Genomic DNA, 10,232 nt, shown 5'->3' on the forward strand with positions numbered 1-10,232 from the left:
ATTGTTTGTTTTTTGTTTTTGAAGAAAGTCACATGCACCTTTTTGGAAGCAACATTTTTATCTCAGATGCAATAGTTGTGTTGCTGATGAAAATATGGAAACAGTCTTACACTAGTGAGTTAAAAAGTAAGAGTTATCAATGTTTATAATCTAAAACACCATATAAAATATCCTTATATTATTTCAGGTCATTGGATGTAAAAAAAAGTCTGAAGAACATTAACAATAACCATTTGGCCAAGTTACCAAAACTTCTAGTTTTCAAACCCCAGATTGTCTCCTATATTGGCAGTAAACCTGAGAGCAAGACAGGTGTTAACATATTTTGGGTGCTTCATACTGATGTGTTTGCTTGATGAGTATCATGTGTTTCCTGTCAAAAATCTGTCACAGTGGGCACTTTTCACCTGCCATACATGCCACTCTCTTTACCCAGTAAATATCCACCCAATCCGTCTCTCCACCACACCTACTTGCCAGCCTATCACCTAACCACACATCTCTCATCCTGCCGATCCACCACACCCATCTCATCAAGCTAATGCCTCTCACCTGTGGATCTTTACCTCCTGCTGGTATAAAGACTCCCACTTCACAGACTCTCTTTACCAAATTGTTCTTTGTCATTTATGAGAGACTTTCCAGCATTTGTTCCCGGACTGTTTCCAACCCCGCCTGCTCCTGACTCGCCTGTTTCGTCTTCTCCCCAGTAAACCACTCTACCTTCTGTCCCCGACCAAGAACTCTGCTTCCACGTTCCTGGTTTCTGTTTGCATGTTGCTTGTGGCTGTTTGGAGAGATTGCCACGCAGTTCTGCATAGGGAGTTTACCTGTTCATCCACCTGTGAACTTCTTTGGATTGCTTCACCGTGTGGCTGCACATTCCGCCTTTGCGCGTTTGAACTGTTTGTTTTTTGTGTGCATCCAGCAGATGCCTGTTCTCTGCTTCAGTGCACCACACCAGGTACTACACCTGTGTCTAGAAAGGTTTCAAGCAAACAAATTGACCGTCACTGTTTTTTCATCTGCCTGCTTACTCCGTGTTTGATAAGTGGTTTCATTAAACACTAGTAGAAACTGTCCTTGTCTGTGGTGCTGCATCTGGGTTCTAACCACACCTGTGACCTGGTGACTGGTTTGAATAAACTTTGCAAAGCTGAGCCTTGGAAACCAGGCTATGGTATCAGCAGCGTTGTTTCCAAAGTAATCGTATTTACAGACCATTTTCACAGCAGATAATGAGCACATGTCCCAGGTAAAGCGTATATTATGCTGGTTTACTCTCAGCAGTCAGTGAAATGCAGCAGTTATTAGTTTCACTTGTGTTTTACAAGTCATGCTAGTGCCCTCAACATCACCATATCGCTCTTGTTCCTCCCTCTAAACGTCTTTATTAATACAGTGAACAGATTTATGACTTTGACCTTTGTTATTTGCATCCCAGACCTTCTGCAATGTATTTTCCAGTTCACCCTGAGAAAATGTCCACTTCCTGTTCTTGTCCTCATGTGACTGCTGTAACCACAAATCTGTGTCTTCTGGTCTCACCAGTTCGTGCACATATAAACCTGACATGAAAATCAATGATGACTAAATCAGTGTGCTGATATATTTCTGTCACTGCTGCCCAGCTAATACGTGATTCATGGCTCTGGGACTTCCTCACTTTTGCAGCCCTGGCTTTGTGTTTTCTGAATGTTAGGGAGAACATGCGTATTGCCTCACAGAGGACTGCCAGTGATTTGTACAGTTTTCTACGGGATGATTTGACTCCCAGGAGGTTTGTTTCACAAGCACTAGCCTCATCAACTGCGACAACATGACTACACTACTTTTACAGAACTTGAGAATTTCTCGAAAATGTCCGTGTCCGTCACATCGACAGTGTGTGTGTTGTTAGTGGGAAGACCTTGAGCGTAAAGGACAAACGACTCCACACTGCCCACATTGCAGGTGCCAGTTTCCCACGTTGCTCAGTGGGCCACGCCAACAGACTGAACGCAGGCGTATCTACAGTATGTCCACAACTGTTGCATAACCACCCACTTACTCTGCACGTGAACTGTATAAGTAAGAGAGACAACAAGGTAGCAGGCATTTAGAGCTCGGAGCTGGAGGTGTTCAGGATGGATAAAGGCTGCTGGAGACAGACCCTGGCTCTTGTTGCAGTGGTGCTGGTCAGCACAAATGCAGAAGGTAAAGACATTTGTTCATGTTTTCACCAGTTTTGTGAGATGAATTATGACGGTTGATATATTAGATTATTTAGAGTGACAGAAACAGTATTGATTTAATGTTTTTTTATTACTCAGACAAATTCAGCACGGAAATTTTTTATAATTGTGTCGTCTTCTTCTTCATTTGTACCTCTTCACTGAAGAACGTTTACTCTGTTAAACGTGAACAGCTAACATGTCCTTTTTTGCCCATGTGTGACCTCACATAGACTCATACATGAGCTACAGCTGAAATAATAGCAATTATAATAATGAATATTGTTTAGAAAGAAAAATCAGTTCAGATACCAAGGTATTTTGTCTTGGATTCTAAATTAAAAATTGAAGCAAATATTAGGAAAGTGTCCAAGGGGAACTGCCCATTGGTCCGACCATATACCATTGTTCCGAAGTCCCATTGTTCCGAAATCATCATCATGCCCTGCGGTTAAGGTCTGGTTAGGTTAAGGCACAAAAACCACCTGGTTAGGGTTAGGGTTAGACTAATGGGCTGTCGGACCAATGACATGGACCCGTGTCCAAGACCATCGTCTTTGTCTTCAGTGATTAATGGAAACTAAAAGTTTTGAACTGGTCCAGTATTGAGTGACAGCGTTGCAGCCTATAGCAGCAAAACAGGCTGCAATAACCACTCAGGGTACGTTCACACCGTCAACTGACCTCTACTAAAAGTGCTCACAGAGGCTCAGATTGTTTTTATTTTTTTATTGATCTTTTTTCAGATATAACATGACATTGTTCATAAACATATTTGATTATAACACATTGAAACTGGTCATTTTAACATCACATGTCAAACAGCAAAATCAAACAAAAAATGCATACATGAAACATTATGAGGGAGATGAAACCCTGGATTTAATACACCTTATTTGTTTTTATTAGAGTAAATTTTATCAATTATTTGAGAGATATTTTAGTTCAACACAAAAAACAGATGGATATTTGACGAATCCGAAGCAGTCTAGCTTTATGGATGTGATACTTGCCAACAAGACATAAAAGCTTGAGAGCATTGTCAGTAGACTGTTGGGACCTGACCTCATGACTCGTCTCCAATTATTGGGAACTTGTGGTTCAAAGTGTCGAAATGGCTATTGGAAATAATTAATGATTATTATTAATTATGTTAAATAATGTGACTTAATTTGCATTAAATCACCTCGAGGAGTACCTTTCCTGAAAAGGGAAAAATAATAGCCTATTAATATAGTCTCAGTCTCATAAAATACAACAAAACTATCAATTTGGAACTCTGATTAATAGTTCAATTAAAAACTATGATAAAAGTTGCTGTGTAAATAACAAATATTGAAGGAGTATTGAGTTCTTGACGCAGCAGAGGACGACTTTTCATTCACTCTTATGCAATATCAAACAGACTGCAGATGTGATTTCAAAAGTATTTCTTCATAATGAAAGCAAAACAAACAAATCACACAAAGTCTAACTAGTCACTATATACAAACATGGGTGTGTGTGTGTGTGTGAGAGAGAGAGAGAGAGAGAGAGAGAGAGACAAGAAGGTGTGTGTGTGTGTTAAACAAACGCAGTCTGGACCACAAACTAAATGGCTGGCAACTGCAAACTACAAGATGGCCAAATCAATTAGCCTTGGTTCTGTGAGTGATGCAGATTTATCTAGCTAATCTTCTGCACATTAATATAAGTTTTATAATTATATCAAATATGTTTATATATTTTTTGATTGGACCAACTTTTTACTTAATTTACCCGACTTTACGTCTTTGAATTCCCTCCAAAAAAGTGCGACACTTCCTGAAAATGGTCTAAATGGAAATTTTTTTTGTTTCGTTTTGGAAGATGGGAAACTACAAACAGTGCAAGATGGCTTCAGGGACACACAGTAAATTATGATTTATTCATTTTTTAAACTATAGTTCCTCCTAATATTCTGGTCTTGTCTTTTTAATTTTTCATGTATATATCTATTTTTTGGGGGGCGAGAGAGTACTAACTAACAGGGAAAACATGACTCCAGGGACACAGAAAATTATTAAAATAGAATAAAAAATGAAATAAAAATAATAAAAGAAGCCCTATTCTTAATATGAAAGGGTTTAACATGGCCTATCAAATATTGACATCATAGTTTGAGTTTGTTTTATTTCTATGGCTCACAGTTCTTGCAGAAAATCAAGCACATGTACCAAAAAAAAACCTCAGTAAAGTAAAAATAAAACAAAGTATTTTTATGTGCATTATCCTGTTTACAAATGGTGAAGAATAATTTTATTTTATTTCAGCCATTTATTATATGTCATGTTTTATTTATATCAATAAATGTTAAATTGTTTTAATTTAAATCATTTTATTTTTTGTTTTATGTGGCTTAATATAATCTCAGCATCACTAAAAAATGAATGAATGAATGAATGAATGAATGAATAAATTAATTTGACATATTAAAAAAAAAAAAAACATAAGAGGGTGAGGTTGTGTGGGGCCACAGAGACTGATTTTCATCTGATGACAGATTTTTATGTGTGTCCTGTTCTCGTCCCCAGCCTCATTTTCCCGGCACATGAATGACTTCATCAAGGCGGTGAAGCAGGTGGAGGCTGGGCACCCTGCGTCAGAGCCAGTAGCTGTGTTGAGGAGGCTGCGGCGGGCAGCTGGCCTTAATGATGCATTCATCCAGCACTTCCTCGGTAACGCCAACTCTAGTGGTCCTGAAATTGGCGCTCACCTCTCAGGTTACATTAAGAAGGCCATGCATCACAGGATGACTGAAGACACTAAAGAGGAAGGTGTAGTTCTGACACCTGACGGCACCACTGTCGCCCTCACACCGCTCCTCCTGGGCATCGAGGCTGGTCTCCTCTCCAAGACGGCGGGGCGTGTGCGGGGCCTGTACCAGCTCACTCTGGCCAAAGACCTGTCCAGCTCTCCTCTCACCCAGCGTCTGGGACCTGACGGCTGCTGGGACAGCCTCACCTCTCCACAAGTCTTCACCCTCCTGGACAGCCCCTCTGTGCTCACCACTGCTCAGGTCAACGGAGGCATGGACGGCGTGGTTCTAGGCATGGAGGTGTCTGACAAATCTAAACGTCCTCTCAAGCTCAGCAGCCTGCTGACAGAGTACTACTGCCACCAGCTGGGCAGCAAAGGACTGGACGCAGCCCCACGCCTCATCAGCAGACGCCGCAGGGAGAACTTCAGAGGACTGGTTGTCCCTCCATTGTTGACCAGAAAGGTGGTGAAGTCAGTAGAGCTGCAGCGGAGACTGAAGGGGCGCTCAAAGATGGACGTGAAGGAGAAGAAGCAGCTGACGGCCGTGGTCAGAGAGGGAATGAAAGAGTTCGTCCACATGTACATGGGTGAGCACGAGACCAAACCACAGAAGAAGTGAAAGGAAACTACTGTGGTCTTCAAAATCGAGAATAATAAATGCTGATTGTTATGTATTTACTCAAAGCTGGGGTAGACAGAAATCTGGAAATCCTAAGCCCCTCCCACCAGACGACCACAGACATATGCACACACTTTATACAATAACCCAGTGTTTCCTGTATATTGATTTATTTAACCTAATTTCATTGTAGAGTTGCGTGCAGCTCATTCTCTCAGCCCCTCCTTGCCTCTCTCTTCTTCTTATCAGACCACAAATGAGACAAAAATAAGCTGATAGCCATCTCACAGTCCCTCCGCCTCGCTCCCCACCACTGTGGACTGCTTTGCCAGGAGGACACTGGGCATCAGCTTAGGAGACTGACCTTCAGTCGAGGCTGTAGCAGCTCAAGTTCAGCCAGCACTTACCCCCCAGCACCGGGTGTCACAGGGGTCTAACCTGTGTAACAGCAGCAACAGAAAGTTTGCTGATCCGGCGGGAGTCGGGGCTGTCTGGTCCCTCAAAGCTGGGGTTTGCACTGTCTGGATTTGTGTTGCTGCGGCTGCTGCCTGGTTCTCCTCCCAGTGAAGTGGAGGACACACTCTGATTTGAGGCTTTAGCTAATGTTAGCTGCATAAACATGAATGTTAAGCACAAGGCTTAACTCTTAACAACATTTTCTCTCCATTTCTGAAACACTTTGCTGATGTTGTTACGTGTTTTGTTTAGTTTATTGCCGGACTGTCTTATAAACCCTTTTAGGGCCGACGTCACTTCATTAGCTGGAGGCAAAGCACGACTCACCACCACAGGGCTGTAGGCTACATAGGAGTCTTAAAATGTCATCTTGTTGTGTCACATACCAGCCGCCACTGCCTGTCAACGAAAACAAAGATAACTATGGTCAAATATGATAAGACAAAAGGACTGGACGGAGGCAATCATTAAAAATGCTCTCACTTCACATCAGGTTAGGGAAAAAGTATTTCCTGTTGTAGGGATGAATAACGTTATGTGCAGTAAGGGTTATCATGTCCAACTCATCAGAAACTGGGGACGTATTAAGAGGGATATTGGATTTCTCTGTAACGCTAACTTTTTAGCACATTAGCTAACGGTAGCTTCGATAGCAAAACAAACTCGAGGAAACCTTTCGAGTGTCGTCCTCCTTTGTAAGATTGGAATAGTAATCAACCACAAAGCTTCCTGTGACCTCATCCGTCCACTGAGCGAGAGCATACTGGTCTGGTCCCGTCAGTCAGTGTTTACACTTGCGAGTGACCTGACATGTTTTATTATGGGATTTTTGCCAAGTGAGCCCAAAATAAAACTGCCTACCCCAGCTTTAAATTAACTAACATTTACCAACCAGCTGTGGTCACACTCTGTGAATGTGTTTCAGATTGCCCACCCATGATCCCTCGCTGTATGTGGGGTGCAGAGCCGTACAGAGGAACCCCCACCAACCTGTCCCTCCCTCTGTCCTTCATGTACATCCACCACACTCACACACCCAGCCAGCCCTGTTTGACCTTTGAGCAGTGCTCTGCAGACATGCGCTCCATGCAGCGCTTCCACCAGGAGGACAGAGGCTGGGACGACATAGGATACAGGTACGTGCGGTCGAGTTCAGGTCTCATGTCAAAAACACAGCACATGCGTGAAATTCATCACCCAGCTTACAAACATCTGAGATACTCTGCTCTCCCAAAGCTTTGTCGCAGGCTCTGACGGGTACATCTACGAGGGCCGAGGCTGGCTCTGGCGAGGAGCCCACACCCTCGGACACAACTCCATAGGCTACGGGGTTTCCTTCATCGGAGACTACGTCACCAGGCTCCCCTCCCAGCATTCCATGGGGCTGGTGAGAGATCAGCTGGCATCATGCGCTGTCGGTGGTGGCCGACTGGTTGCCAACTTCACCCTGCAGGGACACAGACAAGTGGTGAACACTTCCTGTCCTGGAGACGCTCTCTATAATGAGATCAGAGGCTGGGAACACTACGGGGTACGTAGACGCATCAGCAGGTGTTAAATCTCTCTGATAGGAATGAATTGAATGTCCAGAAGAGAACTGGTGTCATCTGCTCCAAACTGCCCTTAAAGGGACAGTTCACCCCAAAATCAAAAATACATTTTCCTTTCACTTGTAGCGCTGTTTATCAGTCTAGATTGTTTCGGTGTGAGTTGCAGAGTGTTAGAGATATCAGCTGTAGAGATGTCTGCCCTCTCTCTAGTATAATGGAACTAGATGGCACTCAGCCTGTGGAGCTCAAAGCGCCAAAATATACATGTTGAAGCTGTTATTTCAAGGTAAAAAAGTTGCATACTGTTGTTTGAATACCCTGATTTAGCCTTTTCCATATGGGTGTGGCATCCCTCATTATGTCTCTTAATCCTCGTTGGACATGTCAGGACAGACAGGGTTTGTCTAACGAGAGCAGGAGCACCTTGGTATTTGGAGCAGTGCTCTCTTCTGTTTTGCAAATCATCACAACTGATGGTTCTCACAGTATTTTTGGGCACACAGGTCTCCTGTTTTTTTGTTCATTGCATGGGTATGTGTAAATGCATATGTGTAAAGTACAGTGCTTATGAGTAATCTTGAGGCACTTATTTTGTACTTTATACTTCTACCATCAGAACTTTTACCATATTTATCTGTCAGCTATTGTTAGTGGTGACTTTCCCAAACTTGTCACATTTCGGGTGTTCTCTTCGTTAGCAGTTTCCCCAAAGACACATTTTGTCCACAAAACAAAGATCAACTTCAGGACGTTGTTCTTCTTCTTTCCAACACATTTAATTATCTCACAACCCCTCAGATTTACCCTGAGACCCTGTGGAGGGGCCCGACCTTTAAGTTGGGAACCACTGGACTAAACTCTCTCGAGCAGCTACACCAGTAAAATAACGCTTACAAATGAATGCATCCGTATTTTTGGATTGTTCCTTTTACTTTTGTAAAAGACATGAATACTTCTTTCATCACTGCATACCTGTTATTGTATCTCATATTTCACTTTTCCTTTCTCTTAGGAGGTCAAGAAAGGAAGACAATCGGCTTAAGAAGAAAAACTTTGAATAAATCAAAACTGAACACAATAAATATTTGTCTTACATTTATGTTCTGATTGTTGCAGCTTTCTTTTGTTGCACCTAAGCACAAGTCTGAGGTACTTTTACCTTCCTACAATTCAAAAGGGAAATATTGTATCTATTTTACTCCACTGCTTTATCTGAAAACTTTAGTTACTTGTTAATACAAAATGTAATCAACTAATAAATCATGATATAATAATATACATAAATTATAGGTTAAGATATGTTATTGAACCCTGTGGGGATATTCAAAAGCTATCCATAAATATATTAAGTAATTACAATTTGCTCCACATTTATCACCTGCAACCAGTGGTGCAATGTAACTAAGTACATTTACTCAACTTAAGTACAATTTTGACATACTTGGACTATACTTGAGTATTTCTATTTTATGCTACTTTTACTTCATTACATCTCAGGGGAAATATTGTACCTTTTACTCAACTGCATTTACTATGTTGACTTTTACATTTAAAAAACAAACAATATGTTTATATAGGATGCAGTACTCTTCTACTTATCTACCCAGCACACAAAGTACACAAAGTATCTTAAATCGACTCCACACTGACGTACTACAACATTTAAATGCACTTGTATCTATTCATCAGTGATAAAAAGAGATTAATATAATATTCTATATTAATAAAACACTTTGAAAAGAGCCATTCTGCATTATGAGTACTTTTACTTTTGATACTTTAAGTAGATTTTGCTGATTATACTTACGCTCGTTTACTCAGGGGTGGAGCCACACGTTACCATTCAGGGCTAAGTCCATACCTAGGAGGGTTCGGGGGCATTAATGGGATAATAAATGCCTAAAAATCTGAATATCATTTGAGAAAAACATGATAATTACTAAGGGGAAAAAGTCCTGTTTTGTATGTAATTGATCTCCAGCTGTCTCTGAAACCGCAACAAATGTTGACGATGACTCATTTTCACTCCTGACACCATGAGCCAAAATTATCTGATGTTACTATAGTGTAGGAATTTAAGCAGCATTACTAATCCTGAAACATATTTTTGTTTTTGTTTATGATGGACTAGAGTTCACAGAACGAATGTTTAGCTGACGAATCTGCTGCATCTGAATCCATACCATAATAATATGGCAGCTTTAACTTTAAGTCAAGGATCCTGAACACTACAAAGTAAATGTACTCTGAAATGAATATAGACTCAGTTATTTTAGATTTCTTTAGGGAACAGCATCGTAGGATGAACAACATCTGCATACATTATCTATCTTTTTAAAAAATATTCAGGGCTGTGGCTCCAGAGGCCACCTCCCACTCCCCCCTGCTTTTAGTGACATTTTCTATTCAGGGGCCAGTTGCACAAAACACCTTAAATTAAGATTTTCCCTCAAGTCCATGCTAAGGCTTTAGCTTTATCAAAATAAAATCAGTTGCACATAACAAGACCTTTTCTTCAGGTTTCCTTGAGGTGTTCACTTAAGTATTTAAGGTTTTCTCCTTCAGTATAAGACCAAGATAAGGTCTTACACTTCAAGTCAGTCAAACCTTGCACAA

General features: G+C 41.2%; 1 protein-coding gene across 1 annotated transcript; it reads left to right on the forward strand.

Moving 5' to 3' along the window:
• The first annotated feature begins 2,058 nt into the window (after window positions 1-2,058).
• pglyrp6 (peptidoglycan recognition protein 6) lies at window positions 2,059-8,715 on the forward strand. The gene is made up of 5 exons (XM_049560146.1): window positions 2,059-2,196; window positions 4,766-5,578; window positions 6,992-7,202; window positions 7,303-7,597; window positions 8,629-8,715. Exons 1-5 carry the CDS (start codon window positions 2,127-2,129, stop codon window positions 8,656-8,658), a joined length of 1,419 nt encoding a protein of 472 aa, XP_049416103.1. The 5' UTR covers window positions 2,059-2,126; the 3' UTR covers window positions 8,659-8,715.
• The last annotated feature ends 1,517 nt before the right edge of the window (window positions 8,716-10,232 follow it).

Source organism: Epinephelus fuscoguttatus, linkage group LG19 (assembly GCF_011397635.1).
Source record: "Epinephelus fuscoguttatus linkage group LG19, E.fuscoguttatus.final_Chr_v1".
In the NCBI taxonomy this organism is placed as follows: Eukaryota; Metazoa; Chordata; class Actinopteri; order Perciformes; family Serranidae; genus Epinephelus; species Epinephelus fuscoguttatus.